The 14,829-nt window shown below is 36.9% G+C and overlaps 3 protein-coding genes across 6 annotated transcripts; 1 reads left to right on the forward strand and 2 right to left on the reverse strand.

The window, feature by feature from the left end:
• Positions 1–1,954: 1,954 nt before the first annotated feature.
• LOC113301434 (vacuolar cation/proton exchanger 5-like) lies at positions 1,955–8,140 on the reverse strand. Of its 4 annotated transcripts, XM_026550219.1 has the most exons (14): positions 7,640–8,139; positions 7,402–7,485; positions 6,580–6,699; positions 6,146–6,400; positions 5,997–6,064; positions 5,859–5,887; positions 5,430–5,626; positions 5,128–5,328; positions 4,642–4,767; positions 4,273–4,389; positions 4,141–4,194; positions 3,860–3,976; positions 3,645–3,741; positions 1,955–2,688 (listed from the first exon to the last, which is right to left on the reverse strand). In XM_026550219.1, exons 4-14 carry the CDS (start codon positions 6,398–6,400, stop codon positions 2,663–2,665), a joined length of 1,287 nt encoding a protein of 428 aa, XP_026406004.1. In that variant the 5' UTR covers positions 6,580–6,699; positions 7,402–7,485; positions 7,640–8,139; the 3' UTR covers positions 1,955–2,662. The 4 variants fall into 4 exon arrangements, with proteins under 4 accessions (XP_026406004.1, XP_026406011.1, XP_026405999.1 ...); XM_026550226.1 differs by lacking the exon at positions 6,580–6,699 and having other exon boundaries at positions 7,640–8,140; XM_026550214.1 differs by lacking the exon at positions 7,640–8,139 and having other exon boundaries at positions 7,402–7,633.
• Positions 8,141–8,648: 508 nt separating this feature from the next.
• On the forward strand, positions 8,649–10,065 carry LOC113301462. Its single transcript, XM_026550238.1, has 4 exons — positions 8,649–9,005; positions 9,210–9,403; positions 9,597–9,669; positions 9,759–10,065. Exons 1-4 carry the CDS (start codon positions 8,825–8,827, stop codon positions 9,917–9,919), a joined length of 609 nt encoding a protein of 202 aa, XP_026406023.1. The 5' UTR covers positions 8,649–8,824; the 3' UTR covers positions 9,920–10,065.
• A 193-nt stretch (positions 10,066–10,258) lies between these two features.
• On the reverse strand, positions 10,259–13,910 carry LOC113301428 (remodeling and spacing factor 1-like). The gene is made up of 4 exons (XM_026550208.1): positions 13,741–13,910; positions 11,225–13,344; positions 11,062–11,131; positions 10,259–10,838 (listed from the first exon to the last, which is right to left on the reverse strand). The coding sequence occupies exons 1-4, from the start codon at positions 13,831–13,833 to the stop codon at positions 10,686–10,688; spliced, it is 2,436 nt and encodes an 811-aa protein (XP_026405993.1). The 5' UTR covers positions 13,834–13,910; the 3' UTR covers positions 10,259–10,685.
• Between the last annotated feature and the right edge of the window lie 919 nt (positions 13,911–14,829).

Consider the following 14,829-nt stretch of genomic DNA (forward strand, 5'->3'; position numbering starts at 1 on the left):
GGAGCAGAGAGAGATTCAGATCTGAGATGAAGAACAAAAAAGAAAGAAGCAGAACTTGATTTGATTTTCTCTTAGTAGTTCTCGTTGCGGCAGGGTAATTTAGGAAAAAAATAAAAAAGGATATTAAGGACTCGCACGTGTGCTGGATGAGAGAATAAAAATTCTGGTCCAAAAACATGTTTTTGGACCAGCGGATAATTGTTTTCCGGTGCTGGACTATAGAGTAACCGGTTCTCCTAATACTGGATTAACCAGTAATTCCTAGATTCTGCTTTCGATCATCTTGGCGACCACATGCAAAGATAATCACTGACACAATTGAAACTGATAGAACAATCATGCAAGCAAGCATAGACAGGCTTGCAAAGTTGGTATTTATGATGCCAGAAAACGCTCTAGCACCACCACCGCGAATAGAATTCCAAGCCCTGACCATTATTTTCTTTCAAGCTGCAACCAATTCTCAACTCTTTTCCGATAGAAAGAAATGTGGATGATATATAGAAATCTATAAGGCTGCTGGAGACATAATCATTGAGATATTTATTTATACACAGCATATGTCTGTTTGGCCACATATATATTCAGAATGTTGAATCGAAAACCAAAATTTTTATTCAGTCGACATTCTTAATAGTTAAAGCTACTGCAACTTGCAAGCCTCCCCCCATTGTGGGTCTACGACTCTACGATAAGATAAACGATAATGATTTGTAAACTGTTTTATGATAAACGATAAATTTAGTTCACTATCACTACACAAGTCGTAGTTACTTTATTTTTTGTGGACATCTTTGTTTGTAAGCTCGGAATAAGTGGATTTCATATTCCACATCGCACCCCACGATTTGATTTTTGTACTGAGATTTATGCCAGTTTTATGATTACAGCATCCAAAGACCAAAGACCCCAAATTCAATTCAGTTGCTGAAAGTTACAAAAGCTAAACGAATATGCCAAATCTGGCATGTAAACCAGGCCTAGTCACATGGGGTTTCAGTTGTGAGCTGCCGCTAAACCCATTACAATGACCCCTTCACGACCTTTTTCAAAGTTTCAAACCTGCTTGAGTTGTAGCACTTCTGTGGTTCTTCCCAGAATACTAAAATGTGTTGATTATAAATGATTAATCAACTTATTACGAATTAATTTACAATAACGAGGTGCTGCTGAATTTGACTTCTACAGTCGTAAATGCCTCGTTAACGAAGAAGTGTAAAAATAAAGGAATGCAGTAGTATATTTATTATAACATACCGAATTGATCGAGAATACTGCTCTGTATAAACTCTAAAGCCTGAAACCATCTGCAAGACAACAATCAATACGGCTCTGCATATTACTCAAGCAAATTATGTATACGACTCTCCATACAGCGTCGTTGAATATTTTCTTTTCTACATCCTTACAAAAAATCATTTCACTAGTATCCATATACTAATATCTGTAAATCACCCACCACAACCGCCTCACATCCGCCACCACCACCGCAGGTTGATCCTCGATCCTTCTTAGGCTTCTTCTTACCCTTCATAGGCTTCTGCTTAGAATTATCTCGACGACCACAGGCAAAGATGATCATTGAAACTACTGAAACTGATATCACCATGATACAAACTAGCATCAATACATTTCCAGAACTGGTAATTTTTATCTCAGAATAACCTCTAACACCACCGCGGAGAATAGAGATTAAAGCCCTGGCCATTCTTTCTTACGTACTTTCTCCAAATCTCTATGAGAGAAAGAAATGTCAACGCATAAAACTCTATATATATAGACAGAAGGTGGAGAGGGAATCAATGAGCTACAACTTGAAGGGCCTTCCTTTCTTGGTTTTAAGTTGATATTGCCGTCCTTAAATTTCATCTCAATTTCCCACAGTTGAATACTAACCAGACAGTCGAGGTTCGAAGAAAAAATAATATATTCTAAGGATTTTATAATGTTGAAATTCAGAGAAAAATTAAAAAGAATTTAGAAGAACTGAAAGTCTTTCATCTTTACATTTTAGCCACCTCATCAAGTTTATGATGTCCTACAGTAAAAAATTGCCATCAAATTGCGGATGGCTGAATCCCTAAAAAGTGTACAAACAAAGTGAACGTAGAGGATATCAATTCAAGCAACCAGCTTTTGGTGGGAAAAAAAAAAACAGGCCGCTTGTGCAACTAAGGTTTTCCTTGAAATGAATGCTGCTGAATTAGGCTGCACCCCGACCCTATATATGTATAGACAAGTAGTATTTGTAAATTGCAAGTGTCTTCTTGTTTTTTTATCTACTATCCTAAAAATATGCCAGTAGCAATAGTTCAATAGTTCACATAGGATTTGAACGAGAAAAATTGATTTCTCACATCACATTTTTCTTACAGTTCAAATTTCTCTAACTTTTCTTCCTCCCAAAATTTACAGGTGATTAAGGGGTCTATATTAAAAAAGATGACATCTTCTCCTCGCATATGGTGTGCCAGAGAAGTATAAGCAGATTTTTGGCCATGTCAGTAACCTCGTGAGAAAAATGAACTAAACTACAACCCATCCTGGACAGCAGCAGCAAAGGAGAATCGTTGAAATACTATACAGCAATGTAAATGGGCCACAAGCGACTACTTGTTTGGATCCAATATCTCATTGATACATGATCTACCTCCTTAATGCTTTATGCCTTGGAAGGCTTCTTATCCTCTGCAGAAACATGTTTTTCATCAGTTGAAATTCATACTGTAAAACTTCCCTGCAAATTCCTCAGTAGCAGCGTGTACAGTCATCCAACAAGCAGGGAATGCAAAATACAAAATCAAACAAAACTACAGACTACAAAAGGAAGGTAAGACCAGCTAATGTTCAGAAAACGTAAAAGTGCAAAAAGGCAACACATTTAATGGGACTACGAAATAACAGTGCTCTTGTTTGCGGACAATTCACTCATTGTGTAAAATCAACAAACAACAAACAAGACAGCACCATCGACCCTAATTTCGCAATATCTTCACTTCTTGTATAGATAGTTTTTCTGACTAATAATTTTTTCTTCTCATATGAAGATTTTATCTCACGGTGTTTCAATTTCTTTGATGATTCCTTTATCACTCTTCACAAGCTCAGTTTGTCTTCCTAGATATCTATTTCTTTCTCTCTAAAAATGTCTTTGAGGATCTCTTAAACTCATTTTTTTGGATCTTTAAGAGATGTGATAATTGTGGCGGCGATGGTGGTGGTGGTGGTGGCGGCGTAGAGGCCATGTGAGGGGGAGCTGAAGCTGGCCATGAAGAGAGTATTATCGTACAATGAATTAGTTAGAAAATTAAGGAGAAAGGAAGAAGAGGAAATGTGGTATAGCCATTATATAAAAATACAAAAAAAGGGAAATTTGGTGTTTTAGTATTCTACCAATTTGGTACCTTAACCATTTTTAAAATGCAGATCTAGCAGACTAATTTCATGATTTGAGGGTTATGTCTTAGATTACCAGATATCGAACTGCCTCTTAAAAAACAAATGGATCTCAACTTTCAACTCAAAAGCCCTTTTGTATGCAAAATCATTAATTGCATTTAATTGGTGAATGACCCAACAAACTCAAAACTTAAAAGAGATCAAGTGCTCAAGGGACATGATGTTGATTTTACAAAGGAACTTACCGATTGAAGAAGGGTCTACATGTACATAGAAACTGGCAGCAACTATGAAATAACAAAGAATGAGCATCAGCCCTTTGAAGTAGTTGGAAGTTCCATCCTGCATAGAGACCGTAATTAACATGAATATGAAATTTACAAATTGGAAGGAAAAAAATTACCAACTCATAAATGTTGATACACATAAGGTGTGCAGAAAACTGGTTTCAAAAACAAACCTGAAGCAAAAAGGCTACAACTAAGACTGTTATAAATAATGTAGCTGTCTCGAAAACTTGGAAATTTAGGTCCATTGGGCGCCCCATGATCCAGCCAACAATCACGCAAAATGGAATCTGCAGGCAACATTACAAGACATAAAATCCAAAAATAAATAAAAGCAAATCAACGGGGAAAGCAAAAAACATCACAAAAGAAGAGAAAGGAATAGTCAACTGACAGGAACCCAAGCTCCAGACGAAGCTAGAAACGTCAGCAAACACAAAAAGTTTATACTTACCGCAAACATTGCTATCTGCGTTGAGGACCCGATGGCAACTCCCAGAGAAATGTCCTACATAAAAAAAAAAAAAAAATTATTTTCTACTCAAACTTGTAAAGTGCTAATACTCCCATATGTTAACAAACTTACTAGCTTGTCTTTCATAGCAAATATAATAGCACTTGCATGCTCTGCAGCATTTCCCACAATGGGTAGCAGGATAACGCTAATGAATGCAATCGGCATTTTCCATGCAACAGATGCTCCCTGAAAAAGTAATCCAAAATTTTCTAGGATGAGAAGGACAGCGAAATCCACCATTTCAGCTCATAATAAACCGTTTTTCTCTTTCAGCATTGACTGCCCAGATATTAGACTAGGACTGGTTTTGTAAGTTTACAGTTCATGGTATCTGGCTAAAGAATAAAATTGTCCTTTGCTTAAGAGAAAACATAGAGTGAAACATGGGAAGTTATCATGTAATCTCTTTGGGGAGAAAAGGCCACTAATGCAACAAACCTCTATGGCATCAACCAAGTATTCAGAGAGGACTGAGATCCAAGCTGTCAAAATTGCAAGCCATATTATACATTCCCATTTAGAGATCTCAGGAACTTCATCGTCGTCATCATCACCAGCTTCTCCCTGAGTTAACATCACATTAGAGATACACACAGCGAATAACAAATAAATCTAAACTAGAAGATTTCTGTAAAATGAGAAGCCCTAAGGAAGACCGTCCAACAAAATATGTGATGGACTGATTAATATTACTAGACAGCCGCAGCCTAAGTGTGCGACGCTCCACATATAATGTGTTGGATTAGGGATCATACTTTAAAAGATGCAGAAATTAGATAGTAAAACTACAAACATGGAATAGTCAAAGAAATGTGTAAAAAGATAGAAATTCTGAGGATAAAAAGGACTTCTCTCATCTGTAGACAGACCTAACCAAATCTGCAATTAAAAAAAATGATTTCTGAAAGCATTGAAGTGTCTAACCTCATATAAACGCTTGTGACTGAACAGCTGGAAAACGAGATAGGCTCCATAAGCTATCAGCATTACGCAGCTGCTGAATCTTGACAAAGCCAGTTCTGATTTCCCGTCATGCGCCTCAGTGTGTGTAGCATGGAGTGCAGCTGGAAATAGTATGCCCATAACTGACATCAGGAGCAATCCTGAGTTAACTGTAGCAGCTGTCTGCATAATGGAGGCGCAACAATGCCAGTTTTCATCATCCGCAACATGAAGAAGTCAGCGTGATTAAGAGAAGCAGATTTTGGAAAGAGGGTTATGCTTACCTTGTTAAAAACTTGTTCCTTCTTGAAGAAAACGACACCACCACTAAAGAACGCACATCCAAGCACCAGCAACATATTTGATAAAATTGAGCCCAGTAATGATTGTTGTACGATGCGCATCATTCCATTTTTCAATGCATAAATTGATATTATCAATTCAGTGGCATTTCCAAAAGTAGCATTTAACAGACCCCCAACTGTATGTTCCAATTCAATTCAATGTATTATGAATGGCCAAAAAGATAAGAATAAATGCAGATTAATCACTATGAATATTATGTTTATCAACTAGCTAAAATGATTATTAAACAACATTATTTGAGCATCATGTAAGGAATGACATTAAATATATACACTGCACCTTACCATATGAACCCTCACAACCAGAAAATAAACTGAAGTTAAAACAGGAGAAAGGTTATTAGTTACCTGTCGGTCCAGTGAAGAAAGCTAGCTGCCTACACAACAGATAAACCCAATCTGTCTCAGGTCCTTGTGATGTTGGAAAAACTATAACAACTAATGCTAAAAACACAATTAATACAGGGAGACCCGATAGGCCCTTACTCTGTAGCAAAACCCAGACGCTCAGCCAAAGGTGTTATTCCTACTAAGCTCAGAAAAAATACCCATCCCTGAATCCACGAGAGAGAAAAAATTGGAGCATTAACAAATACAAAGTGTGACAAATTTGCTTAAAGATAAGTGCAACTTACATGATTGCCAGTCAGATAATGTATTAGGATTGCCAGAGGGCCAAAAGGCATAAGTATGTTTAATTTGTTCGAAAAGATCACGATCTTTAAGCTCCGGAGTACTGGATTTCCCATACATGTAAAATTAGCTTGTGAACTTGCTTTGGGGTGCAATGCATCTAAGGAATCTGTCGTTCTATCAATTGAACGAACTGATGGACTTGAAAGATTCTCATCATCAAATTGAAGTACTGATCTTTCGTCTAGTGCTCCCATCTGTGAAAATGCAGTCATTTCGTTATATGTCAATGATAATTGGGTGGACTTTTGTCTACAGCAGTAATGATCCTAACAAGAACCAATTATTGATCTAATAAGAGTTTGTGATAATGTTGCTACAACACGATATAAACATGTCACTAGCTAAAATAAATTCAAACGATTAGAGAACTTACTTCTATGTGTGATTGGGGTCCAAACGAATGAGATTTGCTACCCGTCTACAGTGTATATGCTGAAAGTAACCCATTACCAAGCATGACACCCGTCATTTCCAAGCGTCTAAGTCAAAAGTCCTACAATAAGAAGGGAAGTAAAGAGAGGTGAAACTAAGTTATCCAAGGAGAAGTCAACAGCCCCAAGGTTCCAAAACCCATCGTTACCTAAACTAATTAGGAAGGAGGTTTCAACCAGTTTCAGGACTAAGTTTGATTTTTACTTATTTTCTGATTGGTAGCTATATTCACATGATGATAGACAAATATCTACTCTATACAATTCAAAAAAAAAAAAGAACCTATTAGCAAGCATTTTTATACAATTCATATCATAAACGCAAAGGGGCATGAGGCTGAGTGGTATGCATGCCTTAAAAAAGTTGGCCATCCAACCATGCTGTAAACAGGCATTTTCAACGACAGAGTCGTCCACGACAAACTATCCCCAGAAGAATCATCTACATATAACTTTTTTTTAAAGGAAACACAGAATTTGAATAAAAGTCGAAAAGAACAGCATTGAAGTAATCATACATTATTTCTTTCTTTTCCTTTACGAATAGTCAAGAAAGTTTTTTTGAATCCTCAATTCGTTTTTGAAATTTACCAATCAAGACAATAACCTGATTAGTCAAAATTATAATACTTTTCCTACACTACCTTAAATTTCAAGAACATTAACAAGATCATCACAAAAGCAAAAACCTACAAAAGTTGGAATTCATAATGCCATGAACATAAATTGACAACGAGAACAATCTGAGAAAACATGAATCAAACCTTTGGGATACATTGAAGTAGATCAACAACAAATCCCAATCCCTTACTCGCTGTCAATAATAATCCACCGGAAGTTTCAGGTGTCTTCAAAATAACAAATAAAAAAACTTAGGGTTTCTGAAAAAAAGAGAAGATTGAGGAATCAAAATTGTTTTGTGCAGTCATAGAGAAAGAAAGGAAGAGAGGGGAAGAGAAAATTCTGCGGAGACGAGAAAGGAGGGAATTGAGAAGTAAAAACCTTTTCTTTAATCTTTCTTCTTCTTCTTTTTTTTTTCTTTTTAATTTTATTATTAGGATCGAATTAATAACCAACCAATCAACTAATATCCCGCAGTTTTCGGTTAACTCCCGTCTTTTTTATATTCCCTCTTCTTCTCCTCCTTCCGAAGAACTGAAAAAACTGAAAACTAGAATTTTTTTTTTATAAAATAGATGAAACGTAGAGGGAGAGTGATAAATATCTGTTGCTTCTTCGACCTATCGGTTTTCAATGGTCCCTCGCTGCCTTTTTAATTTCTGTCTACCACCCCTATAATTATAACAGGCAGCCTGTGACTGAAAAAAACTATCCTCAAGAACTCAAGCAGTGTATTAGCAAGCATCTGCAATTTTCACACTAGAGTGCTAAAAAGTGTTTGTGCTAGATATTAAAGGTGTTTTTTTTTGTAGGTTTGAAATTTTGAATAAAGAAGGTGAAGTTCAGGAAATTGGCTATAGATTCAATTCTAGCATTCTACTTCTAGTCACCAAAGCACTATAGAGACATTATAAAGAAGGGGGCTTCACATCATTACAAGTTGAGATGACGACGTACCACCCACATAGAAGACTTTTACTGCGAAATCCTTGTATGAAAATTCTTATGGTTATACGTTGTATTAGATTGGATCAGTGATGCCCTAGTGGTCATAAGTCGGCCTGCAATCCTTCTCATGCTTGGAATTTACATCCCCCACTAGAAAAGAAAGTAACAGCACCCGACTTGATTTTTCCAAGACTTTTTTCATTGCCGTATTGCGAAGGGTGAAACAAACGCAAGGAAAAAGTCATTTCCCTACTAGGCTCTAGCTCATGATAATAGATAGAAGGATACGCTAACACGATGGAGATATGAGTGAGAGATGGACTAATTTCACTCATCCATAAAGAATATAGGAAACATGGGGATCAAATTAGACTTTGAATACTGCCAATTTGTTTCCCACCACCCAATTCCAAATAGCTAACTCGACAAACTCCCCCAAGAAAATGGGTAATGATGACTTCGTTTATCCATTTCCTTCTACCTTTCAAGAAGTAAGATTCCGTCAACCAAGTACACTCAGTTAGGCTAAAGGTATAGCCGGTATCTACAATTTTTTACATCTAATTGTAATTCTTTCTTTTCTTCCATTGCCGGCCTATCCTGCTTGCTGTGTAATAAATGGCTTCTCCTTGCATTAAAATGGCCTGTCCTTCGACAATGCTCACTAAAGCTTCTTCTATCTTTCCAATATCTTCTTCTGTTCTGCCAATGAGGGATGATGGACAAAAAATACATAAATTGACACGGGGACGTGTCGTCCTGTGTTCTGCAACGCAAGAATCATCTACTTCGGCTACTGGTAAACACATTTAACTGATTACGCTTCAACTTGAACTTCAATCTCATTCCGATATTTTTTTACAGTGAACATTTTTAGGAAACCATAATCTCTTAACAACTCATGCTCCAAAGAAGTAAACGTCAAAACATGTTTTATGTCAAAGATTTCTAAGTTCATAATTTTATTATAAAGAGTGACTTGGTTAGTTTATACCGTTTCTAGTTACTTCGGAAACAAAGGGATCACCAAAAGCAGTTGAAAAAGAAGCTCCTCCTGTAAAACCAAAGGCTCCTGCCAAAGCTCCACCAAAACCTTTACCTGAACTGATGGAACAGGATGTAATTCCTTCACTGAAGGCTATTTTTGAAGCCCAGACTGATATATTAGATGCTGAGCTTTTCTTCAGTGATAACAAGGTTAGTGTTGATGGACTCATTGCCAAAAGCTGTTTGTCTGTCTCATATAATACAGGTCTATGCCATAAGATCGAAATTTGCATTAAGTGACTCAACTTTTCAATACGAGTAAACAATTGCTGAATTATATTTACTTTAGTACCCACAAACTACACATCTGTGTTTCTCTGATGGATTCTTAGTCAAATAACAGTTGGAAGGTTCCTTTGTGAAGAATGACACTCCTTACTCATTTTGGGCTTTCTTCCCAGATGGAGTCCTTACAGGTAAAGTACCTGAATTATCATTTCTGCAAAATGTCATACTGAGGTATATAATATGTCTGTTTCTGATTGCTTTTGTTTATTGCTTATAGGACCAAAAGGATTTTCTTTGACATCCTATGGCAATGAAGTGAGCACTATTGAACCTTTTCTAATAGATGAAAAAAAGGTTACAGCAAAACATGTGGTGTTTTGGGTTGAGAAACGATTAGCAGCTCAAGGAATACTTCCTGTTTGGAAGAATGATCAGTAGGATGGATTTGAAGCTTCCCACCCACTGAACCAAACTCCATGGCATAACTCATTTCTTTCTTTGTTTATAATGCCACAAGAATTTGTTAAATGTACTTCAAGAAACTAATACAACTTGAAATTTGAACAGCACGTCCCATTCCTGCAGATTGCACATCACCTGACAAGCAAAATTGTGTGTTATTAGCATTTGTTCATAGTTAAACTCGACCTCTGGCACATACTTGGTTAGTGGTAGGAGGTTATAGACCTGCCTGAAAACAACACAAAGTAGTACGAACCAACACCGGCTACAGTTTAACGGGAAAAAAAACACCGGCTACAGTTTCTGAATATAATATTAACACAAAATTGATGTAGCCTTATTGGCATAAACAAGATAAACAGAAACTACTTTCATTTTGATAGCAAATTTACATTTTAAATTAGAGGGAATTATAAACATGGTCTGTAGAAATAAAAGCATTATCTCACTCATATCACCCAGTCAGCATATTGAGCAAGGAGACGCCCCTTCAAGAGCCACTGGCTCTCACAGACAGGGAGACCAGTGATCCAAAAAAAGTTCATCAAGACACCTGCAACTTCACCTTAATCAAAAAATCCTAGATCACTTTTCTCCGCTCCTCTTGATTTCTTTTCCTTTCCTATTTTGCTACATTCTTCTTTTTCCCATAATCTCATGTAGGTCAGTATTTAGTGCGAGTTGACATAAAATTCATGTACTTGAAGCCAACTTGTCCTCCAGAATCAGATGTAAAACACAGTCACCTGTGTCGTCTCCCTTTAGTCATTGTCCTCCATTTATCTTTGAGGTCTTCTGGTGTTCGAGTTGTGTGGAATACAGACGAACCAAAAGCTAAAATGCTCCTCCAGGGCATATTTTTCTTAACCTCACATGAAACTTTCTCTACTCCTTTCTGTGTCATTTTTAGTTGAAAACATCGGTTAGTAACAGATCGCTACTCGTTGAAAGATAAAAGGTACAGAAGCGGTAATGATCGAGAGGAAAAATATAACAATGAAAGTGTATGTGAGAAGTTAAGCAAAACACTTGTTATTTTTAACTTTTTATATTGTCTACTATTTACTAAACCTCTCATCAGGTGAGGGTAACTTTTAAGGAATACAAAAGAATTATACCTTAAGCATGTCTTCCTCTTCCACTGACCAAGAAAGTGGATTGCGCTTGGGTTTGGGTAGTTTCCTTGCTCTGCGTGATAAAAGAAAATTTTTAGACATTTTATTAGTCTACTTTACCTTCCAAGCCATGAGACAATATATCTTTAATAAAGTAGAAACTTACCGGCGTTTGGCAAGGGATTTTGTTCTCCTGCCGGTCTTGCATCCCTTAGGCTGGTAAGGAGAGGATGTCCCTACCAGATCAACATTATTTGACTGTAAAGGTGTATTTTGAGTAGCCTGTATAGACGTCTCAGCTTCTCGACAGGGCGAATCTCCAATTATATACTCCATGTCCGTTTCCACTTGCATTTCTCCTTCACTCTCTTTTGAGCGTTGATGCTCTTCAACCATCTCTTTCTCAATTTCCTTACCCTTATGTAGGAAAGTAGAGGACATCTCCTTCTCAATTTCCATGCCCTTCTGTAGGCAAGTAGAGGACGTCCCTGCCAGAGCAACATTCTTTGACGTCTCAACTTCTCGGCAGGGCCAATTTCTTTCACTAAACTCCCAATCAGTTTCCACTTGCATTTGTCTTTCACTCTCTCTTGGGTGCTGATGGTTTTCAACCATCTCATTTTCAATTTCTTCACTTTGTGTTAGAGGACTACCAAACTCACCGAGTATAGGCAAGTCTTTTTGAGTTATCTGTTCAAAATGCACAATAGCCACAGCTTCTGCGCAGGACAAATTTCTGTTACTAGATTCAGCATAAGCTTCTACTTGGTTTTCTTGTTCCCATTCTTTTGAGTTTTGATGTTTGTCGACCATCTCAGTTTCTGCTTCTTTCCTTCGTGTTGAAGGATTATCAAACTCGCTGAGAATAGGAATGTCTTTGTGTTGATCTTCCATGCTGTTACGCCGAGGACAGCCAGTGTCTTGTGTAACCTCCCCTCCACCAGTATGCAATACAACATTATTCTCACTTTCCAAACATGTATCTATCCTTAAATTTCCAGCAGCACCTCCAGTAGTAACCACTGCTTCTTGTTGATCATTTTCTAATCCAACAAAAATTGCTTTATCACTACCTCTTTGCCAACTTCCAGAATTAGAGCTACAGCAGTTTCTCTCTGCATCTATTCTTGAATGATTCAATTCCTTCTCGTGAACTGTTAAGTCTTCCTCAGTTGAGCTACCGATAAAAAGGCTGCGTAACCTTTTAGCAATGCGAACCTTCTCTTTTACCACACTTTTTTCTTTCTTCACTTGGTCAAGCTCGGAAAGTACTCGCTTAAATGAACACAGGGGGCAGTAGAAGTACCCATTGTCATCAAAATTAGGTGTGACATACAAACAAGATGTGTGCACAGCTACCCAGCATCCATTAGCACTACAAGTAAGGACCTGGTCGCCTTTCTTACATTTGATGCATAACCCTTGCTCTGTCCAATTTGCCATATCCAAAGAAAAGGGAAGCAGGCTATCTTCTTTTTCAATATCGCTGAACCCACGACATCTTTTCCGGGTCTTACAACCAGTACTAGGTCCAGCAGCATCATTATCATTATCATCTTCATCATTGTTGCCGTCATCATCATAATCAGAATTATCAACTTCTAATATACCATTGCTAGCATCCGCACCTACCTTCGACGCATCTGTCCTTTCACTGTTTGACTCATCTTTGGACGTATCTTTGAACACACCTTTAGAATCATCTTTAGATGTATCTTTAGACTCGCCTTTAGACGTATCTTTGACCTCATTCGTATCAGCTTCGGTTATACCAATCCTAGCACCCTCGTCATTTTTAGATGCATCTTTAGACTCATTACTAGAAGCATCTTTAGACTCATCATTATCAACTTCTGTTATACCAATGCTAGCATCCGCATCAACTTTAGACTCGCCTTCAAATTCCTCTTTGGACACATCTATGGACTCACCTTTAGAATCATCTTTAAACTCATCATTATCAACTTCTGTTATACCAATGCTGGCATCCGCATCATCTTTAGACTCACCTTTGTATTCATCTATGGACGCATTTATAGACTCCCCTTTGGAATCATCTATAGACGCATCTTTTGATTCGTCATTATCAACTTCAGCTTTGCCAATATCAACCATAGCACTATCAACAGGTTTAGGACCTTGATCAGCTTTTTCAATGTTTTCTTTACGCAACTTATTATTAAATCTCTCTGCTTTTGAAAGATGATGAGAATCGCCGTACAACTCTTCAAAATTTGTGTAAAGACCAAGACCCTTATCATCATGCTTATATTTCATATTTGCCATCTGAATACACAATTTGAAAAACAACCCCAAATTAATTTACCACGGTCTAATTTATTAAACCCTAATTAATTTACCACAATCTAAAATCCCAATGCTACATATGTATCAACAATAATTAGTTTTCTAGCAACAGTGTCATATTGCATGGCCAATTGATAATCATCATATTTAAATTGGTCCTGCAACGGTAAAGGCTATCAGAATTTGATTTTGAAAAACAGTCTATATTAACAAACAACGATAATTCAAAAGTTAAAACACTTTCTACTCAAATTTATTAAAAGAAAAACAGCATGTCAAACAAAACAGATGACTTCTATCGAGTTCTATCAAATTAGGGAAATTAAGGAGAAAAATATGAATATGTTGGAATTTATGTAAAGTTAAAATTAATACCAAACTGAGAGAACCGGCAAGATTTGAAGAAGATATTGCTCGCATTTTTGAAACCCTGGATTTTCTTCTTGCCGGGTGAATTTTCTTCGTCATCTAGTTGGTCCTCATCAACAAAGAGGATTTTCCTTCTCTTTTGTTGCTGTTAGCATGTTACTGTGAAAAAATTTCAAAAAAATGAAATAGGGATTCGTACAGTGTGACTCGTCTCTCGCAAGTCATTCACTTGTTCCCAGGCCGTCACTCGTGCGGTTTAGGGCATTTGAGGGCGGCGTTAGATTAACTTGGCATAGCCCCGCCCCCGTTTCACAACGTAGTTCAAATTCTTTTTTCTTTTTTCTTTTTCTCCAATAATGTTGTTGGGGTACTATTTTGCTTGGGGTATACCAAATTGCATATAAAACAAACGGTCCGCGAGTTATAATCTCAGAGGTGTCATCATCTTTCCACAAAAAACCCATTAAAACAAAAGTAACACAAAAACCCCATCAAAACAAAATTAACACAAAAACCCCAAATTTAAATGTTGGTTGCATCAAATTTTATTTTGGTTTCATCAAATTTTATAATGAAACCAACATTTAAATTTGGGGTTTTTGTATCAATTTTTTAAATTTTTGGGTTTTTGTATCAATTTTGTTTACGATGGAGTTTTAATGGATCCCAACATTTGAGTGGGGTTTTTGTACCACAAGTTTGATCACCTTGGGTTTTTATGACTAGTTTTGTAAAACAAAACACTTTTTGGTAAGAAATTGGTACACCCCCAAATAAAATGGTACCCCTTTAACTGCTCAAATATTGTTCGAGAATATATGGTGTGTAACATTGATATTGAAAAGGGCTCTTCCTCCGTTTTTCTGAAAAGCAAGCGTGTGTACTAACCATGGAGTGGTTATAGGACTGACTTGATCTTCGATTTGTACGACAATTTCAAATGTTTCAAATAGTCAATTAAAATATACAAACCACTTAATAACATAGTCTCATGCCTGGTCTGAAGAAGGATTCCTACCATTTCTTAACTCATTCCAAGACATCTGGATTAAAAGTAACATATCCAAACCATATAACAACTTTATAAAAAAAAGA

Source organism: Papaver somniferum, chromosome 1 (genome assembly GCF_003573695.1).
Source record: "Papaver somniferum cultivar HN1 chromosome 1, ASM357369v1, whole genome shotgun sequence".
NCBI classification, from domain to species: domain Eukaryota; kingdom Viridiplantae; phylum Streptophyta; class Magnoliopsida; order Ranunculales; family Papaveraceae; genus Papaver; species Papaver somniferum.